At 35.7% G+C, this 21,825-nt stretch overlaps 2 protein-coding genes across 14 annotated transcripts in view; one reads left to right on the top strand and one right to left on the bottom strand.

The window, feature by feature from the left end:
• Window positions 1-4,897, top strand: part of LOC109102691 (ubiquitin carboxyl-terminal hydrolase 1-like) — a 10,239-nt gene extending 5,342 nt beyond the window's left edge. For both annotated transcript variants that reach the window (XM_042758392.1, XM_042758393.1), the window contains exons 7-9: window positions 1,226-1,390; window positions 1,492-1,693; window positions 3,304-4,897. In XM_042758392.1, coding sequence (XP_042614326.1) covers window positions 1,226-1,390; window positions 1,492-1,693; window positions 3,304-4,060 — 1,124 coding nt within the window. In that variant the 3' untranslated portion in view covers window positions 4,061-4,897. The remainder of the gene's footprint in view (window positions 1-1,225; window positions 1,391-1,491; window positions 1,694-3,303) is intronic.
• A 140-nt stretch (window positions 4,898-5,037) lies between these two features.
• The window catches only part of LOC109102132 (dedicator of cytokinesis protein 7), a 40,360-nt gene continuing 23,572 nt past the window's right edge, over window positions 5,038-21,825 (bottom strand). For 3 of the 12 annotated variants that reach the window (XM_042758380.1, XM_042758385.1, XM_042758386.1), the window contains 20 exons: window positions 21,555-21,709; window positions 20,849-21,031; window positions 20,505-20,661; window positions 19,224-19,320; window positions 16,479-16,575; window positions 16,253-16,387; window positions 15,923-16,075; window positions 14,983-15,141; window positions 14,805-14,905; window positions 14,150-14,342; window positions 13,911-14,054; window positions 13,168-13,299; window positions 11,814-11,828; window positions 8,117-8,242; window positions 7,898-7,987; window positions 7,558-7,794; window positions 6,935-7,078; window positions 6,589-6,695; window positions 6,121-6,288; window positions 5,038-5,475 (listed from right to left, as the gene is read on the bottom strand). In XM_042758380.1, the coding sequence (XP_042614314.1) occupies window positions 5,433-5,475; window positions 6,121-6,288; window positions 6,589-6,695; window positions 6,935-7,078; window positions 7,558-7,794; window positions 7,898-7,987; window positions 8,117-8,242; window positions 11,814-11,828; window positions 13,168-13,299; window positions 13,911-14,054; window positions 14,150-14,342; window positions 14,805-14,905; window positions 14,983-15,141; window positions 15,923-16,075; window positions 16,253-16,387; window positions 16,479-16,575; window positions 19,224-19,320; window positions 20,505-20,661; window positions 20,849-21,031; window positions 21,555-21,709 (2,636 nt within the window). In that variant the 3' untranslated portion in view covers window positions 5,038-5,432. Of the gene's footprint in view, window positions 5,476-5,623; window positions 5,644-6,120; window positions 6,289-6,588; window positions 6,696-6,934; window positions 7,079-7,557; window positions 7,795-7,897; window positions 7,988-8,116; window positions 8,252-11,813; window positions 11,829-13,167; window positions 13,300-13,910; window positions 14,055-14,149; window positions 14,343-14,804; window positions 14,906-14,982; window positions 15,142-15,922; window positions 16,076-16,252; window positions 16,388-16,478; window positions 16,576-18,632; window positions 18,814-19,223; window positions 19,321-20,504; window positions 20,662-20,848; window positions 21,032-21,554; window positions 21,710-21,825 lie in introns of those variants that run through there. The other 9 variants (XM_042758382.1, XM_042758388.1, XM_042758390.1 and 6 more) reach the window with 5 other exon arrangements.

Below are 21,825 nucleotides of genomic sequence, written 5' to 3'. Positions count from 1 at the left end.
CAGAAAGAAATTTCTGAACGAATAGGCTGTTCCCAGAGTGCTGTATCAAGGCACCTCAGTGGGAAGTCTGTGGGAAGGAAAAAGTGTGGCAAAAAACGCTGCACAACGAGAAGAGGTGACCGGACCCTGAGGAAGATTGTGGAGAAGGACCGATTCCAGACCTTGGGGGACCTGCGGAAGCAGTGGACTGAGTCTGGAGTAGAAACATCCAGAGCCACCGTGCACAGGCGTGTGCTTTTGAACCAGAAACAGCGGCAGAAGCGCCTGACCTGGGCTACAGAGAAGCAGCACTGGACTGTTGCTCAGTGGTCCAAAGTACTTTTTTTCGGATGAAAGCAAATTTTGCATGTCATTCGGAAATCAAGGTGCCAGAGTCTGGAGGAAGACTGGGGAGAAGGAAATGCCAAAATGCCTGAAGTCCAGTGTCAAGTACCCACAGTCAGTGATGGTCTGGGATGCCATGTCAGCTGCTGGTGTTGGTCCACTGTGTTTTATCAAGGGCAGGGTCAATTTAGCTAGCTATCAGCAGATTTTGGAGCACTTCATGCTTCCATCTGCTGAAAAGCTTTATGGAGATGAAGATTTCGTTTTTCAGCACGACCTGGCACCTGCTCACAGTGCCAAAACCACTGGTAAATGGTTTACTGACCATGGTATCACTGTGCTCAATTGGCCTGCCAACTCTCCTGACCTGAACCCCATAGAGAATCTGTGGGATATTGTGAAGAGAAAGTTGAGAGACGCAAGACCCAACACTCTGGATGAGCTTAAGGCCGCTATCGAAGCATCCTGGGCCTCCATAACACCTCAGCAGTGCCACAGGCTGATTGCCTCCATGCCACGCCGCATTGAAGCAGTCATTTCTGCAAAAGGATTCCCGACCAAGTATTGAGTGCATAACTGAACATAATTATTTGAAGGTTGACTTTTTTTTGTATTAAAAAACACTTTTCTTTTATTGGTCGGATGAAATATGCTAATTTTTTGAGATAGGAATTTTGGGTTTTCATGAGCTGTATGCCAAAATCATCAGTATTAAAACAATAAAAGACCTGAAATATTTCAGTTGGTGTGCAATGAATCTAAAATATATGAAAGTTTAATTTTTTTTATCATTACATTATGGAAAATAATGAACTTTTTCACAATATGCTAATTTTTTGAGAAGGACCTATATATATATATATATATATATATATAAGAATTTGTCAATGTTGTGTAATAGAGCAATCAGTCCTGGATGTGCTGAAGTGGATGTTCCAGGGTCAGCTGGTGCTGCGGACACGCTGCCTGGAATGTGAGTGTTTCACAGAACGGAGAGAGGATTTTCAAGACATCAGTGTACCTGTGCAAGAGGATGAGAACAGCTCCTCTGACTCCAGTTCTGAGAGTGAGTACATTGACAGTGTTTGAATCCATCTGTGTTTGTCTATCAGTCAACGCTCTCGGATGCTGGTTAGATAATTTTATAACTGTATCCTCCTTTTTCAGTTTCTCCAGATCCCAAGCCTGAGCTGAAAACTCTAAAGTGGGCCATATCTCAATTTGCGTCTGTGGAGCGGATTGTGGGTCAAGATAAATATTTCTGTGAGACCTGTCATCACTACACAGAAGCTGAAAGAAGTCTTTTGTTTGACAAAACACCAGAAGTCATCACAATCCACCTGAAATGCTTTGCTGCCAATGGCTCTGAGTATGTATCTTCTTCTGATTTTAATGCTTCGTTCCGATCTTTCAACTATGGAAGCCCTGTAGGACACAGTAAATTGCCCCCCTGAGTCTTTTTCTATTGTTTATTACAGCAGAAAAAAAAATAAAGAAAACATTAAGACTCAGAGAAATCAGAGTGAAAATGTTTAGGATTTAACATTTCTTACAAGAACAAAAACTAAAATCAATGTGTCCCCCATTGGCCAAAGCTGGCAACTTGAAACCAATTTTTATCACCCACCTTTTTTTTTGTTACAACAGAAAAAGTCAGAAATAACAACCTACAAAAAACTATTTTTCAGCATTCTCAACAATAATATTTCCTCCCACAAACAAACACAAGACCAGCACCCATGAAGAATGGAGAAGCGCAACACGTTGAAAAAGCTGCGAGGCGCAATGGTCAAAGATGTACATCTAGTGCATATTTACATAGAAAAATGAATTAAAAAGCAGAAGAGCTTTGTAAACAGCTCAGAGTAATCATGTCATCTTCATAAGAACGACATGATTGCCAGAAAAAAATTTCTGGGATTTTTGAAAATGTCCTATTCACACATGATCTCTTAATGGTAATGTACCAGTAAAGACTTTATGTGTGAAAGGGGCTAAACTCTTCCTCTGTATATGCTGTGAATTTGAATTGCTTTACGTTCATCTGGGAAAACAGTGTGCATTATCTCACTAGAATTGTAATGTAAATCATTTATAAACCTTTTCCAGCACAGAATACATCAACCTATTTCTAAATATGCCATTTATTGTACATCACGATTTCAAAATAAAAGTTTGAGTTTGCATGTGGCCAAATATAAAAATTTAATGGATTTAAACACTTTAATCACTCTGTAAAGTGAAACGTCACCAGGCCGTTGGCACACTCTGCAGGTTTTTATGTTCATATTATGTATAGGCATATTACATTATGTATTTTAACAGTGTTGTTCAATAAAACCATGTAATCACTTGGTTTTGATATTTTATTTGAACCAATTGTTATTGCCTCATCGTTAGTTTATATATAAATAATCATACTAAAGCCTGGTTTTCACTTAGGTCTATTTCTGTTACTAAAAAAATATCAGATTACTCTATCAAAATAATCATTAGTTACGGCCCTAGATTAGTAAAAATGTCAAAATACAACTGCATTGTTTCAGTTTTTGTAATTAAAAGTATTTTGTCATAGAAAATTTCTTAAATATTCTATTTGAATATTGTCTCCTTCTAGTGAACCAAGTATCTGTATTTTGTCTCTTCTCATGAGCTAAGTGTTTTGTCACACCCCTAGTGTCGATAAGCAGTGATATAGCTCATTATTTTCCAAGTCTATGACATAGCTTTCATTCTTCAGGTCAACCATATATTCATGAAAAATTAAAAAAAAAAAAAAAAAAAAATCAGTTTGAATAAGGAAATAATAACTTTGCCATAGTATCCTTTCAAATGTTAAAAGTTGGCACAGTCATTGCATGCTGCCCCCCGCCCCACCCCCAGAAAAAAGTTCAGGCTCAGGATTTTTTTTTTTTTTTTTTATGCTTTAACCCCTGCAATGTGCATTAAGTTGTTGGTAAAATCATCTTCACTCTTTAGGATGGACCCTTATGCTGGCCTTTCCAAGGTGAATACTCCTCTGCAGACCCCTCTCAAACTTTCCCTGCATGAATGGTGCACTCAGCCTGATTCTCCAGACCAGAGCCATCACTATGAGCTCTTTGCCGTGGTCATGCACAGCGGAGTGACCATCAGCAGTGGTCACTACACCACTTACATCCGCATGATGGATCTGCATCGTACCACTCTCAGGCTTCAGTCTCAGGATGAAGAGCAAGCCCGAGACCAAGAGGAAGACATGAAACCGAAGAAAGAAGAGGGACCTCAAACAGAGTATGATGACGGTGAGGTGTCTTTCAGCTTGTCTGGCAGGGGGCGAACTGTGGCCAGAGCCAGCGCAACAAGCATGTCCAGCAAATCAGGAAGCAAGAGGTGCTCTGAAGGTGTTGGGCTTCTAGGAGGACAGAGGAGCGTCACCAGTTATGAGCTCAGCAACAGCACTCAAAGCAATCCAGAGAAGGCTTCCAGCTTAGCCAGTCGTGCTGCAGGTTCTCTGCTTCAGAATGCAGTGAAGAAAGAGACCGAGGAAGAGGGAGTTGATTCTATGGGTGACGGGACCCAGGTGAATTTTGACCTCGCTCTGCGAAACCTTTTGGACTTTGAGGGAAAGTGGATGCTGTTTGATGATTCTGAAGTGAGACTCTTTGAAGAAGAGGACTTCCTCAGAGCCTGTTCCCCCGAGACGTGCTCCACATCTACACCCTACCTGCTCTTCTACAAGAGAGTGTCTCAGTGAAAACAGCCGATTGGATATGGACATTCCACTCAATTACTAAGTTTTACTGGTAAGACATGGACTATGAAAGTACATTTGCAGGTAACTGGAAAAGCAAGTAGAGATGTTAATAGTCGATATGTACGTTTGTGTAACAAGTGTCAGTCAGTGAAAAGCCAATGTGAATCTTTCAAGGCCATGACATTTTGTCTTTTTTTTTTTTTTTTGTCTATTACTGTTTTTGTACTTTACTCTCTCTTTGTGTTCAGTGAGTTCATGTCATCTGCTTTTCAGTGACCCTCATGCAAATGCACCTTGGCACTTATTGTAGTGCATATTACAGTTTTCCTATACTTTCAAGCATTCCATAGAAGCTCTAAGGAATAGCACAAAATTATTTCTTGTGCACTGAAATTTTATATATATATATATTTTTTAATTGTTTGGGTTTTGACTCAAATATAAATTCACATTTTTGATTCCCCTGTTTTGGAAGGTATTATTAATAGTGAAGTAGATTTGGAAGTAGATTTCACGTTGTTCTCTTAAATTTTTTTTAATTTTTTTTTTTGATACTAGAAGGCACAGACTATGTGTTTTGTTTCCCCACTGCAGACTATTTGCACACAGAGAATCAAATTTAGTTTGAAAGGTGGTCAGCCTCAGAAGTACAGAGTGTATTAATTGCCTATAAATGACCACAGGCATAAAGTGACCTATTTTTCAAGTTTTAAAGTTTATCAGCCATACCTCGGTCCAGTCTAAGAAGCTTTTCTTTCCCATGTTGTGAGAAGGCCCTGCCATTACAGTAAGATCTCTGTATGAGCAATAAATAAGACCATTCAAAAGAATATCTTACCTTCTGTTGTATATTTGAGGAGGCAGGGAAAATGTAAATATTTTTCTATTACCTGGTAATGTAGATTCTTACCACATTAAAACACCAACATATAAAAATAAAAGTATTTTTGTGCAGTTTCTTTTACAACACAGTGGAATGGCTATCAAGAGTATTTATTTAGTAAAATATTTAAAGTAAACAAAAGGTACATAATGCTGAAAAGAAAAAAAAAATCATCACCTTTTTTCCGTGAGAATTAAATAAACTCTTAAGTTGTACCGTAAGTATTAAAAATGCACTGGGATGAAATAAAAAAAAAAGTGCAAAGTAATTGAATACAGGTTTGACACACTGTATGCTAAATTCATCATCAGTACTTATGATCATGTAACAGGCCATTTTGTAAACTAATACAAAATTGGAATGATGTACCAAACGTCTTAACACTCATCTCTTTTTTGTTTACTTTATGGCAGAAACACTGATATTGTGAGAAGGGTTGATATATACAAATAAATAAAATTGCATTTGTTCTTTTTATTTCTTCAGTCTTCACACGTCTAGCTTGCGAAGGCTCATTCTGCTAAAAGAGTCTCTGAAAGAAAAAGAAACATTTTAATTTTATAAAAGGATTAAAAAATATTCCAGAGGAAATTAAACTTCAATGGTCAACAACACTTATTGTTTTAATTTTTTTTTTTTTTTTTTTTTTTTTTAAATGTGCTCGCCAACAACTTGACTACCTTCTCAAGCTGTCCTTTTGCTGCTTGTTAAAATGGAAAGAAAGAAATTAAGTAGATTTAAAACACCTTTTTGGAAAATTATGTAACACAAAGAAGTTTATCCATGTGTCATCCATTATGAGCAACCAACTAATCATACATTGCCGTTGACGTATTTCACAAAATAGACCAGGCTATGAAGACCCATTTCCTGACTTGTAGGTTTAACTCACAAGGCCTCAATTCAGTTTGATTTAATGATGGTATTTCTATTCATTAACAAATTCTCTTAACAAATGTTGTGTGCTTTACAGGGAACCATTTGACGATGTATTACTAAAATATTAATGGCCCATTGATTCAAATATTAAGACTTGAGGGGGCAGCTCCCACCATTATTCATTCAATCAAACGTTAGTTTGGTAAACCAAGTTCCTGCAGTAAGCTAGTTTATCGGGCACAAGCTGACGTATACAGGACATTCTTAACAGCTTTTGACATCATTTTAATTGTCTGACCTGTGAGAGTTGACCTGTAACACAGGTTTGTAGAGCTGTGGGATCTTCCTGTTAATGAGAGGCTGCAGAGCTTCTTTCAATCTGTGGTAGTTCCTCTCCAGCTCCCTCTGATACTCTTTCTGGTCTGGACCAATTAGACTCTTATTTTTGCGAAGGGCATCTTCACATCTAGGGGGGTTATTGAAGGTTGCAGGGTTTAATTAAAGTCAGTTCACCCTATTGGAAATGTCACAGCATTTTTCCATGTAGGCAATTCCAAGTTCTGATTGTATTACTGACCACTGTATTATTACCATTTAACAATTAAAATCACTTGTCATACAACCATACAAAAGCCAATAAACCAATTCTTTTTGGGATAATAGTTGATCTGTATACATACTGTAATATTTTATGATTAATGTGATGGTAAGTAGTTGGACTACTGGAGTCCATGTTAATGTAGTGTGAAAGCATCTGGAATCAAACCTCTTTGTGAAGTCTTTGAAGCACAGTCGTAGTTTATTATGGTGCCTGTAGAGCTTAGGATCACTTGGGATCTCAGACAGAAACACCTGGGCCACCTCGAGAGGGCCCTGTAGAGAAGTATAATATATATATGTGTGTGTGTGTGTGTTTTAATTACTTAAGTAACTACATTATTCAAATAATGGGCACTACTACATGGCAATGAAATATAATACACATTCTGGGGGTTGAATTTCCAGATAATAAGTTATGTACCATTACTGTGTCATTAAAATGCTCAAATGAATCCAGGAGATAACAGTGATACTGCATATGTATTATTAAGTGAACAGGCTCAACTAGTCACCTGGTTAACAGTGGTGCCAACAGACCCCTGCAGAACCATCTGTAACATTTTGGCATCAGATGGGTCCTGATGAGTTGCAAAAGCCAGCTCCTGTGTCTTCTTCTGCATATCCTCAATGGCTACTTCAATTGGCGTGGAGATGATCTGAAAAGCAAATAGTAATATATTAATAGCTTTCCTTAACCTTACAAAAACACTGCGGCATTCAGTGTTATTGTTAACTAAAACTATAAAAAAAAAAATAAACATAATTCATTGAAATAAAGCTGAAGTCAAACTATATATAAATATTTGCTGAAATATCTGTATATAATATATATATTTTTTTATAAATTAAATTACTTCTTTTGTATAAACTTAAATACTAAAATTGAAATAAATCTAAATAGAAATATATTTCTATAACCTCATTCAAAAAAAAAAAAAAACAAAAAAAAAAAACATTGTATATAACTAATACTAAAATAACACTGAGCATTAATTTGGTATAGCATAGTACTAAATTAACAAGTACTACACTTATATTCCATTGACTTTTTAAATGATCTTGATACTTGTCATGTAATTTCCATCTAGCATGAATACCCATAGAAGCTTTCACAATGCATGCGTGTTTGAGTTACCTCCTCTTTGTGGATGATGTTGATGCGGGTTTTGATGTAGGGGAAAGCGTGGGAGGTAGTGAGAATGGTCTTTCGTTTGAACTGTTCATGCAGGTCACCGTGAGCTCTTCCATCAAGTGTGAACGGCGTGCAGTAGACGAAGCGGCGCAGGTTGTAATTCTTGTCGAAGTACGTGATGCGGTCCTTCATTTCATAAGTGTCAAAATATGGTTCAACATATGTGATCTGAATGAAGGCCTGTATTAGGGGGAAATGATCTGTTATTCTCACTGCAAAGCATTGCATTTTAATTTCCACAATTTTTAATGTTCATAAAACTGAGTGCAAATTTTCAATGCACCTTATTTGGGTCCAATTTACACTTGTCGACTGGATTGGAATCTTTAATGACTTCCACTTGGTCCTCGCCAAACCTTTCACCATAGAAACCCTGGAATTAAGAAAAAATTAAGACATTTAGAGAGGTTATGTATGTGTGCTACAAAAACTTTCAACAGAGAATAAAATCAGAAAAAAAAATGTACCCATGCAAACAATTTAAACGCAAACGGTCTTGTACCTCAAGCCGATGTGAGATTTCTGCCAGTTTGGTGATGGCTGGCTCCTTGTAGACAAACTCCTGCTCATCCAAGTCACCAAATTTAGAACCGTAAAATCCAACTCTGAAATATGTGCCAAACATCCGCTTTCCATCCTGAAACAAACAAATGTTTTAATTACTAATGTGCTGTGAATTAAAGCTGCCATTTAAAAACACCAGATAGCATGTGAAAATAAATCCTGTTGGTACTCACACTTAAAACAGTTGCTCAAAGAAAGGTAAAGTGCAATGAGGCAAACACAATGTTTTCTCTTGGCAACAAGTTATCAAGTGACAGCAATGTAAACATTGTCTGGTACATGTTTACATAAATAACCTGCATTCAACACACTGGCATTTAAATAGTGATGCAATCAAATAACAGTGAAATACAGGAAAACACAGACACTAATACAGTAGCATTTTTATAGTACAAACATCTACCATATTTTACACAACCTCTGCAAAAACTTCTTTCAAAAACAACTATTTTACAATGGTGTATATTATTATTATTATTATTATCTGTCATATGAAGAAATAGCAAAGAAAGTGAGCATCTCCACATCAGACACAAAATCTGAATTCAGTTTGAGTTTGAGCCAAGCTTGAGGACAGTGATGCAAGAAGCAGTTCTGAACAAAGTGGGGACTTTATCTGTAAACTGTATTAGCAAAGAATGACATAACAGGAAGAAGACCTGTGACAACCTGATGTCCTTAAAGAGTAAGTGAACAACTGTACTCCAAAGAAGAGACAAAGAATGGAACACAAGTAGCAAGCTCCTTGTGAGAAAGTAAACGTGCTGCTGTAGCCTTATACAGAACGTCAGACTGAAACACTTATGTCAATAGAATTAGCATGTGCTGGAGAAAAAGGTTTGGCCATAGTAGCATAGTAAGAAAGAAAAAAAAAAGTGGTGGGTATAAGTACAGAGCCGGGAACATGTCAACGAGTGCTCTTCACACAGGAAGTGAAGTATTAATCAGGTGCAGATACAGGCTGAACCAAATCAGACCAACCTTAATGCTAATATAACAATAAAACAAACAGCCTGAATAGACTTTAGTCAGTGTCTTAAAGGGCTACTCCACCCCAAAATGAAAATTTTGTCATTAATCACTTACCCCCATGTCGTTCCAAACCTGTAAAAGCTTTGTTCGTCTTCGGAACAAAATTTAAGATATTTTGGATGAAAACCAGGAAGGTATGAAAGTAGTCCTCAGAACACTCCATCTGCCATCAGATGTGCAATAATAATGACAAAATTTTGGGGTGAAGTATCCCTTTAAGAAATGAAATAATTTCCATGATAATTCTCTAACTTGTCATATATCCCATGTATTGTAAGCTCTTAAAGAAGTAACACGTTAAAAATAATACCATAACTATGTAATTTAGGTCAGATTGTAAAGAGCTAAAAGGGTGTAAACAAATGATCAGTAATCCTAAATGGTTAAAAATTAGTTAAACGGAGCTAAAGCAAATTCAAATTAGTCAAAAAATTGTATAAATAAACAGTAAGGAGTAAAAGATGTGTAAAACTGTGTGAATGATGGACGTTCAGATTGAGTGTGGGCCTGGTTACCAGGTGTCTGAGATGGTTCAGCCCTTCTCTGGTTCATTGTGATGTTTTTTTCAGTCATAAAAGCTACGGAAATAAACCCTCGAACTATGAACTTACCACAAGACACAATAATTAAAGTGGGAAGAGGAGGGGTCAGCAACCAGGGAAATAAAAAAGGAGAGAACAGAACATTTTAATCAGGAAACTCTTTGAAAAGACTAACAAAACAAACAGCAATACTACACTAAATCAAAACTATACAAAGAAAAAACAAACACAAAAAGACAAACTCAACAACAAACATGCGACGAGGAAGAAGCAGGCAGAGAAAAGTGCACTTAAGTATCTTTATTAAATGGACAGTTAAGAGACAGTGCACTCCTGCTGTAATGCTGCAATAAGTGTCAAATATGAAGGTTTTGTTGAGTCATTGCCATGCAATAAATTAATGTGATTAAAGTGAAATTAATACTAGTACACAAATTGGTGTAAATGAGAACTTAGGGGTCGATTTAATTGGCAATGAAATAAAAGCTCATATAGAGAGAAGGTCACTTGGACGTCACTTTGAATGTTAATGTTTTGAACTGATGATCACCATGACTTCACTTTAGACTAGAGGAAAAACAAGCAGAGTTTACAAAGAACCAAGAATTCTGCATATTCTCTAAGAAGCATCTGGCCCTTCTTCAGTCGTCAGCTGATTTTCTAAATAGTTACCAAAATTAATAATTCTGTCATTGTTTACTCACACTTATGTCATTCCAAACCTGTATGATGTTCTTTCTTCATGGAACACAAAAGATACATTTTTCAAGACTATTCTCATTGCTTTTTTTTTTTTTTTTTTTTTTTATATCCTAACCCTAACCCTTTTTTTCAAATAAAGCCCAATAGTTTTCTTTCAGCAACATTGGATCCAGAAGCATGCTCACATTAATTATTTCAAATTTTAATTTGAATATAAAAAAAAAGAAAAGAAAGGAAAATCGGGCAAAAAGACAAAGGTACAACTACTATAATCCTAAGAAGGTTTGTGAATGTCAATCAAATGAAAAATAGAGAAATATAAATTTATTCATTTAAAGTTGTTAATTTAAGAAACAAAGTTTATTGCAAAATATTCACATATATATATACACATTATGAATATTTAATTATTTTGATAGCATAGGGAGGCTTACTCCATTGCATCATCCGCACTGCTTCATTTTTTGTTTTGTTTTTTAAACCAGAAATTCAGCTGTTAAAAAATTGTTGAAAATGTGAACTAATGACTTTAACAAAAGCATATGGCATCCATTAGCAACCTCTGAGCTCACAGTAAGTTATCATTAAAACTCGATTCTCCTGGAGAAAATCATTGGGATTGTACTTCCAGAATCTGCTGACACTCTATAATGAAAATAAATGAGGACTGTTGATGTCAAGCTGTCAAAAAACAAAATAATGATAAAAGTGTCAAACTGTTATTTTGAGGCTGATCTTTGCAATGACTTAGTTGATCCAGTTCACATAATATACATTACTTATTTATGAATCAAGTTAAACTGACACAACGATCCAGTCATTAATATTCAAAATATCAAAATATTTTATGATTCCATAGAACAAAGAAAGACCTACACATTTGGAACAAAGCAAGGGTGAGTAAAATACGATTGATCTTTCATTTTTGGACAAACCAGTCCTCCAAGGTTATCCACATCTCACATAAATCGAACCCTGTGCTTTTGAGACATGATAAGAAGACATAGATGGCAGTACTGATGAAACAGAGTAAGAGAGACGGATGAGGGAGTGAAATGAGGCATTCATGAATAAATCTGTCATTAGTGTAACAGTGGCTCCCATGCATGGCCTGTCAAAAATTACAATGTTAACATTGTTTCTCCTCAAGAAAGAGAAGGGAAAGAGAGGAAGATGAGAAGAGGGACGCTGCTGCCCACACACCACTGACAGCAGTCCCATAGAAAATGAACGAAGAAATAAAAAATTAAAACAAAAATTAAAAAGGTTAATGGGTCAAATTCACAGCAAAGAAAGTCATGATAAAGCCCACAGCTTGCACGTATGGGCCGAGCATTAACCATGAAGTTCAGCACCTACCTCCCAGCCTGTGCTCTGTATAACAGAGAGAATACAGCACAAATCAACATACACAGGTCACAATCACCCCCTTCAGAAGCCCAGACTCACTGACTGCAAAACACTTGTCTTACTTTGTTAGACTGTATTTGCCATGCACAACCCTTCATCCCTGTATACTGCATGCAATAATATAAAATAGCTATATTTTACAATTAAAAAAATAACGTGCTTGCTTGCTGAAAGATGCTAAGATCTTCTGGGTTGTTGCAAGTTTCTATACAGTTGATAAGGTGTTTGTTTCATTTTTTAGCATGTTGCTACGCAGTTGCTAGGGCGTCCTGTGTGTCTGCTGCTTAGCCCAGGTCAAAAGGGTCACCCCTATGTCTTTGAGATTCTGGTCACTTCATTCAGTGTATGTAAACTTCAATTTTGCTCTCAAAAGTTATAACACACCCTCTCCTCAATTAGTCACACAGTTTCAGGTATCAATCATATAAATAACATAAATGGTGTTACATGTTCAGTGCTACATATGAGAAACGTATAAGACCCATTCACACCAAGGACCATAACTACAACTTTTTAATAACCAGTATAATCCACAACTAAAATGATAATGTGACAGAGGAACAATATTGTTTGAATCACTTTCAGAACAATTTTTAACTGATTTTCTGGCTGATGAATGAGAAACCACACACACCCACATATATATATATATTATATATTTTATATTATTATTGCTCTTTTGTAGGTTTGATTGCTTCTATTGTCCTCATTTCTAATCGCTTTGGATAGAAGCATCTGCTATGTGACTAAATGTAATATATAAATTTTTTTTATAAAATGTAATATATAAAATGCTAACAAAATGATACTTATATTTCTGTACTATAAAAAGCCAATCAGAATCCATCTGACTGTAAAGAACTTCTGCATTTAGAGTGGCAGATGACATAACTGCAGCACACAATTATTATAAACAGACTATGTGTTGGTGTGGACGCTAATATAGTTGTCGTGATAGTTATTTTTTTCAGTGTGAATACTATTCATAATGCCCAGGAAATCTCACCAAATGAAGCCCACATTCACAGCACCACACAGTCACTCTGATGTAAAAGAGACAGTCAGTCATGCAGTCTTGATAATGCAAAGTCTCTTTCACGTGTCACACGTAAATCACGTTGATGTGTAGACACAAGCAAAATGTTGCCAAGTTAGATATCTGGAAGGTTGTTGCTTTCTACTACTGGGGCAATAATACAAAGTCCTGTTCTCTTATACTGCTTTACAGCATGAAGACGCTAAATGGAGCATTTATTCAAGGATCCAAAACATTAAAAACTACCCTTTAAATATAAGCATTTACCTGGTGTACAATTTTGCCAAAGGCTTCCTGAAGTTTACCATGAATAGTGGCTAGTTTCTTGGCATCCCTGTTGGCCTCGTGAATAGGAATGAGCACTTTGTAGACTTCGTTCACTGCTTCATACATACCAGCCTAGAGACAAATAATGAAACACTGCTTTAACAAGCTAAATATTACTATACATAGCAAACAATAAATTAATAGTAATAATTCACCCAAAAATAAAAATAATTTGCTGAAAATCTAATCAACCTCAGGCATTCCAATTTTGTTTCTTCCTTGGAACAGATTTGGAGAAATTTAGCATCACTTGATCAAAAATGGATCATCTGCAGTGAATGGGTGCCGTCAGAATTTGTGTCCAAACAGTTGATAAAAACATCGCAATAATCTACAATTGATCGACATGAGTCCATCAATTAATGTCTTGGGGTCGGGGGCGGGGGTGGGGGTCTTTTCATTTCACAAGACATTAATTGATAGACTGGATTCATGAATCACTGTGATGTTATTATCAGCTGTCTAAACTCTCATTCTGATGGCACCCATTCAATTCAGAGGATCCTTTGGTGAGCAAGTGAAGCGAAATTTCTCCAAATCTGTAACCATGAAGAAACAAATTCAACTACATCTTGGATGGCCTGAAGGTGAGTAAATTTTCAACTAATTTTCATTTTGGGGTGAACTATTCCTTTAAAACAAACAGAATGTAGTCAAAGTCATCGTCATAGTAAATAACACACCATAGAAAAGGAGGAAGCAGCCTGTTCCAGCAACCCAACTAAGCCTGCCTCAGTGAAGTACTTCCCAGAGCAGATGCCCTCCTCATCTGGGGACACCACGTCATCTGACACAGCAGATTCTTCCAGCACATTAGAGGAAATGTTCTGTGGTGTGACAAACATCTCATATAACACATATAACAATTAAAAGTGTAATCGACTGACTCTTTATTCTCTGTGTCACAGGGTGCGGCAGGAACCTGAAAGGTGACACAGCCCACAGGCAGGTACTTGCGGTCCTCCAGCATGCTGAGGTACTCAGCCACCAGGGCGGCGCTGTGTACTAAGCACTGGGCTGCCTCTGCATGATTATTCCTCTCAGAGTGCTTCCCGGCCATATTCTGCAGCCAGGTCAGTCGTAGATCTGGGGATGTCTGGTAGCCCTTAGCAATCCTACATAACAGAAAGAATACTTCATTTTGTCTTGATAAATACTTAAGCTCACCAAGTCTGCATTCATTTGACAAAAAGTACAGTAAAAATAACAACAAAAATAGTATAGTTAAATAGTAAAAATAGTAACCGTTTTCTATTTGGTATATTTAAAAAACAAAAAAAAAATTCCTGTGAAGCTGTATTTTCTCCATAATGCCAGTCTTCAGTGTCACATGATCATTCAGAAATCATTCAAATTTGCTGATTTGGTGCTCAAGAAACTGCTCAATATATTTGTGGAAAATACAATTCATTTTCTTTAAAGAATATAAAGTTCAGAAGAAAAGCATTTATTTGAAATAGAAATCTTTTGTAACATTTTAACTATCTTTAATAGGTACATTAATACCAATACATTAAATGGTTCTCTTAATATAACAATGTGATGTTAAATCCATTCTGCAATGCAGGAAACAATACCTGTACATCAGATCAATTAGCATCTCTGGATCCTCTTGATGTTCCTTCATTTTTACAGTGTCCGAAAGAATCATGTGCAGGTTAAACACCAGATCTTGAACCTGAAACCAGAGACAAAATCAGTGTTTTGTGTCAGGAATTAGTGAATAGATGGTGGAAACAGATTTGTGGGCCTCGCCTGGTCAGGAAAGGTGGTTTCTCTGAGCTCTAGGTCCTCTTCTGCATATGTGAGGATGGTCTTGAGTGAACGCCGCAGAAAATCCTCATTGAAGTTCTGGGACGTACCCACCAGAGACGAAAGAGACATGGTCACCTGCATTTTCACTCGTGCAAAGTTCTGCAGAATAGAAAACAAACACACACAATTTAAACAGAGACTAATTACGGTTCAAAAAAAAATGTTAAGTAATAAATATTTAAATAAATATAATATTTAGTATATATACACACAATACATAGCGTATACATATCTATTTTATAATTGAATATATAAATCTATATATAATCCATTTATAAACAATATGTATATACTCATACATACATACTATTTTATAAATATACACTACTGGTCGAAAATGTGAGTTCAGAATTTTTTATTTTTTATTTATTTTTTTAAGGGATTTTTTTTATTCAGCAGGGATGCATTAAATATATCAAAAGTGAGAGCAAAAACATTTAAAATGTTACAAAAGATTTATATTTCATGTAAATATTGCTCTTTTGAACTTTCTATTTACTAAAGAATCCTGAATAAATGGTTTTCAAAAAAGAAAAAAAAAAAATCAAGCTGCACACTGAAGTATCATGTGACACTGAAGACTGGAGTAATGGCTGCTGAAATTTTTGCTTTCCCATCACAAGGATAAATTATACTCTAAAATATATTCAAATACAAATACTTTTATTAATATTCTACTAATTCTATTAATAGCACAACATTAATGTATGTCTTTAGTTTAAACTTTTGAATAGTATTGTATTAAATAATATAATAATGCAAAAAATGAAAAAAAATGGCATATTGGTTTATATCTACATGTGGTTTTGTGGTACAGAACTGAACGGTGCATACAACCCACTAATATTTATGGTGATTATGACGTTTAAGTGTTTCTCACATTTCCAATCTCAAAGTTCTGTCTCATGAGGAGGTAGAGGGAGGCGCTGGCATGGGCTCTGATGGTGCTGATGCTACTGCTACAATTCCTCAGGAGCCGCAGGCACAGGTCAGCACACTGCTCCGTCTCTTCCTCAAACAGCAGCTCTGGAAACTAAACACACATTAAGACTTATACACTGCCACAAGAGACCACACTTCATAAATAAAAGGTACACTATTTCATTTAAAGAGAGTAATCACCAAGCAAAATTTCGTCAGGTGCAGCTAAATTGTTCAATACAAACTCAATTCAAAAGTCTGGTCTTTGACCTGATCAGTGTTCACTCACCTTTGACACGAGTGCTCTCTGTGTAGCGAAGCAGTGTTGTAAATACAGAGCACTTTGATTACATGCCATGCTGTGTAGCAGGACCTTCAGAACCCCACCCAGAATGCTTTCTTTGGACTCTGTCACTGACACCGTCTACATGGCACATAGAGGAACCATAATAGTTATGATAAATGTCTTCTGTGGTAAAATATTGAGAGTTACTGATAGCAGTTGAGATCATTACCTGAACTATTATTTCTAGCGTATCCAATATGATGAGATTAGCTTCAGTTGCTAGGTTGCCATCAATAATTGCTTCATGCTCCAGCTCAGCCCTGGTTCTGACAAACAATGGGGTAATGAACGTTTAGAATGGTACAATATGACAGGTACAACAGCAAGCGGATCCCTGAATGCCACAGCAATCTCCACACAAGCATTCAAGTGAGTGTATACAGATGAAGGATGTCCTCTGCATACAGACCAAATATTCTGATCCCTTTGTACATAGTTGAGTAATATTTTGTCCTTGCCTTTGTTGTAAAAATCCTTACAATGTTAACCTAAACTTTGACTTATGTACATTACTTACATTAATCTTTATGCTTAAAAAAAGTATAATGATAGTAATAAAATAAAATTATTAAATGCACTAAATATTTACAAATACATAAGTTCTAATTTGTATAGTACAGGCCAGAATTTTTTCCTATGGACTTAAAATGTATATTTTGATGATGATCTTAATAATAATAATAATAATAATAATAAAATGCACTAAATATGTAAATATTAAAACCACATATTTAAATACAAATATGTTACTATTATAAGAACACATATTCAAAAATCTATAAATAGATTTTGTTTTTAATATGTAAAATAAATACTTGAACTTGAACTAAATAAAATTAAATAAAATAACAATAAAAAATATTTAATGCACTGAATATTTAAAAAATAGAAAACAAATATCTAAATATTAACAAAAATATTAAACAAACAAATACATGTTCTACAACCTCATCTTTGTAGGTTTGAATTTGGCCTAATAATTTAAGAGAGGTTTAACGATTCACGTGAACTGTAGGTGTGTAAGCATGTCCTAGGGAGCTTACAAACCTAACTAAGAAGGGCTCCTGGCTTCTCCTATTGTGCAGAGGGATTCCCTTAAACCTGTGTGGTACATGATTCATTCAAAAGAGGCCACACACAAACAGCTGTATCATAACCCTTCATAGGGAAGGAGAGAGCCATCGCCCTGTCACAGACTTGGCTGATTATTGTTAGAAGCAGAGAGGGTGGTCTGTTGTTAAAAGGGTTTGGAAAATGTAGCATAATACTGTATTGTTTAACTGCAATTCCTCACCTGGAGGTTCACTGTGTACATATATTGTGCATTTCATGATCAGGCTTTACTCATCAAGATACTTTTATTTTTTACAAGCTAAATTAAACTTAAGCATTTAGTATAGTAATGTATTCAATTTAGACCCCACAGGTAAACCATAAAATGCTTTTCCCCCCCTGAAGGTTTACTTTAAATGCAATTTAATACTGAAGTTTGGACACAAGGGCTCCAGGAGCTAGAGTAGCAATTTAAAAGGGGCCAAAGTAATGTGAATTCCCTGTGGGTGGTCCACTGAATAGGATTTGTTTTTAAAAATAAGTGTTGAATAGTACGGAAGCACCCACACTGCCAGGCACTTGCCCCTTTGAAACAGGGAGCCAAGTGATTACAGAAGGTTATGAGAGTAGATCAGGCCTGTTATTCAGTTGCATCAAACAATTACCATCAGCAAAACGTTTCAATATAACTAAATTAATTAAGACCAGTGATTCTCAACTGAAGGGCCACATCCCACTAAGGGGTTAAAAAAATATTCCTTATCACACACACAAAGAAAAAAAAAATACTACTGTAGTTTTACAAGGTTTTAAGCAGCTCTGTGTCACATGATGAGTATAATGAAAATAATGTGGCAGTCGAACACAAGCAACAAAAATGTTTGGTTAATAAGTAAATGTTTAAAACATGATTTTATATTTTTTATGACATTATTTTTATTTTATTAGGATTAGGATCATGGTTGAATAAAGGTTGAGAACCACTGAACTCACAAAGGACAACTGCCACCATGTTAAGAGAGCAATATGACAACTATAAAATATACTTCTCATAGCTCATTGACATGACAGTGAATATTAGGTTAAACACATTCAATTTTGAAATCACATACTACATGTGTATGTACCCCTTAAGGCTAAATCTTGGACCTGAGAGGCTGGTTAAAGAGCCATGCTACACTCTTGTAATAAACAAACTGGTTATAACAGAATCACATCATCCAAGCTGCATCCTACTCCATTTTCCCAAATAAACACACAATTATAGGTCTGAATCAGATTCTGGTCAGTGGTCAGTAATAACTGCATCCAGACCAATCCAAGCACCAGTCAAGGAGAGCAGAACCAATGCAAGAGTGGGAGGGGCTTTAAAATTCGGGTCTGAAGCAAAGCAAGGGTCACTGAAAGCAAAACACACTTCAGCAGTACAATACCTGACTGATCTCTGGCGCCTAAATACACAGTACATGAAAGAACAAGGTCAAATTAAAGGGTTATTGGAAGGCAAACGGTTAATGGTTGTTTCTGTATAAATATGGAGAAATATGGATTATATATATATATATATATATATATATATATATATATATATATATATATATATATATATATATAGATATATATACACACATATACATATACACGTGTGTGTGTGTGTAATTATTTTAATTTTTTTTTTTTTTTAACACTGTTACTGCTGGACTTTTCTGACCAGATTACAATGTTTGTACTTGTATCAGTTAAGTTACATAATTGAAATGGAAGTCAAAGTTCACCCTACTTTAAATTTAGCTCAGGAACACACTAAACAAAAAGAAATAAAAAGAATAAAAATAAATTTATATATTAAATAAAATCATACTTGTCCATCTTTTCGCTGGTCTGACGCCAATGAGTCATGTCTTTTCTCCAGCGCAGGTTCTCCTGGCTGCCAAAAGCACTGCCTGATGGACTTCTCTCTGCGGAGGACAAAAGAAAAGAAAGGGCAACACACACATCAAGTTATGTCAACCAAGTTATGTCCAACAGAATATTATTTATATAAGTTGTGTGCGGTGGTGTTCTGAAATGAGGAAGCAAAGTTCTCAAAGTCTTCTATTATATATTTACATTAACAATGTAATCAATATTCTATTTATTTAAGCCAAGTGTGAATCTCATCAGCTTTGTGTTTTTATGAATTTTACATTTATTCCAAAATAATAACTCAAGGCAGAAATAATTGAAACAATATATTTTATTTGTGAACTTATGGTTCAGCTATTCTTTTTAATGGTTAACTTTTAACTATTTTTGAATTTTTCAGATCATCAGTCATCAAAGCTCTGTAAATATTGGTTACAGACACAGAGATTTACTTTAAATTTCACCAAGCTGATTACTCACTAAAAATGACCCCATAGATCATGTTTTTTTTGTCATTTTAAGTCTTTTTTTGACTTAACAAAAGTGGTTATATCTAAGTGAGTGAGTTGTTTACTTTCTTTAAATTAGTCTTCCCATTAACATCATTATACTGTTCATTCAGAAGCGGAATGTGCACAAACACACAAACTCCATATCACGATGGAGGCATTGCCTCCTCTCACGTGTCTTTCCCCCATTCATTCTCAATTACACCTCACCAAACTCACTGCACACTTAAGGGGGTCTGTTAAATCTCAATGGGCTCCGGGGAGGCGAGAGAGACATGGAGTCCCATTGTAACTTTACCTGCTGATGTTGCTGTTGGACAATGTTTCTTTAGAAAAACGAGTGATTTATTAAAATGTTATATTTTGTAATATTGTTGTTGCTTTATTTTTGTACTACGATTTTTTTTCTCATCAAATATTTTGAGGAGACACTGCCTTCCTTGAAATGCCCCTGATAGATATAGATATAGATATATATATATATATATATATATATATATATATATATATATATATATATATATATATATATATATATATATATATATATATATATATATATATACATACATACATACATAACACATATACACATACACCATATATATAACATAAACACACACACACACACACACACACACACACATACATACACGCACACACCCACACACACACACCCACACACACACACACACACACATATATATATATAAATATAAAAAACTAACCTAGCTGCCCCCTGCTCCGTCGCACCATCTCCTGTCTGGCTCCAATACTGCCTAGGATGGCTTCTTCCAACTTGGCCTTCATGTCTTTGGATTTCTTAAAGGTCAGACTGTTCATTCGTTCAAATGCCTTTTTGCCCTGCATGAACAAAAAATGGGCCTTTTTGCATGAGATGGATGGATAGAAACACACAAACATTAATTAATTTCACTTGGTTTGTGAAAGGACATAGATGAATAGACTGAGTGCATGAAAACGAAAACAGACTTGAAAGAGACAACAGATACATATATATTGCTACTAAGAAATCCAAAAGTGCTCCCTCTACTATCAGGTTTATTCAAACCTTGTATTCGAAGCAGGAGACACAGAGGTAGAGCAGATCCAACAGACGATTGAGCTGAGAGACAGACAGGTCAGTGAACCATTTCTGAAGCACCATCTCATCTGCATTCTTCAGCACCCAAAGCAGACAGATGAGCAGACTACGACTGGACTCAGCTGAGAACGAGCCATGCTGACGGGTGGCCTGGAGAACAAGGTGTATACATTTTAGTGAAGGACTGGGATTCTTTTTTCTCAGACATTGCATGATGTGTCTTTCTTGTTGTATAACTTTGCTTTGGTCTAACTGTCTCTAACATCAAGAAATCAATTCTTTTCATTCAGAAGAATTACATTTATTATGGCAGCTTATGTTTTCCAAAATAAAAAGGTAAACAGGCTTTACTTTAAGTGCGAAGACTGCCATTACTGTCCCTCTACTGCATGGATTTCCAAACTTTCTTGTCAGATATAAAATATTCCAAAATATTTACTTAAAAATACCCTCAGAGAGTAAACAGTGTTCATGTTTTGGGTAGGAAAAAACTACCATAAATGTATATGTATATAATGTAATATAGCAATGTTTGTACAGGTAAAATAATAATAATAATAATAATAATAATAATAATAATAATAATAATAATAAAATAACTTGTTAAAAACTTGTGAAAGAAAAAACAAAAAAAACAAAGAGTCAGCTCATCCAAACAGTGAGGTCACAATACCTGTGGATTGAGCAGAAAACTACTAGGCCGTGACATCTGTGGCACGGAGGTCCCTGCAATTGCCATGGCAACAGTCTGGCTGATCATACTGTTGCCCTCAGCTTCCTGCTCCTCGGTACCGGGACCACCAGGACGCCCCCACTGATTATAGGATTCTGTGATTGTAAAAGTAAATTTTAAAAATGTCTATAGAAAATGTTGTTGGTGAATGTTGTTATTACATGACATAGTTACAATACAGCATGAGCCGGATACAAAAATCTATTAACAT

The sequence above is a fragment of the Cyprinus carpio genome, chromosome A6 (genome assembly GCF_018340385.1).
Source record: "Cyprinus carpio isolate SPL01 chromosome A6, ASM1834038v1, whole genome shotgun sequence".
In the NCBI taxonomy this organism is placed as follows: domain Eukaryota; kingdom Metazoa; phylum Chordata; class Actinopteri; order Cypriniformes; family Cyprinidae; genus Cyprinus; species Cyprinus carpio.
This window is presented reverse-complemented; position numbering and strand designations above follow the sequence as displayed.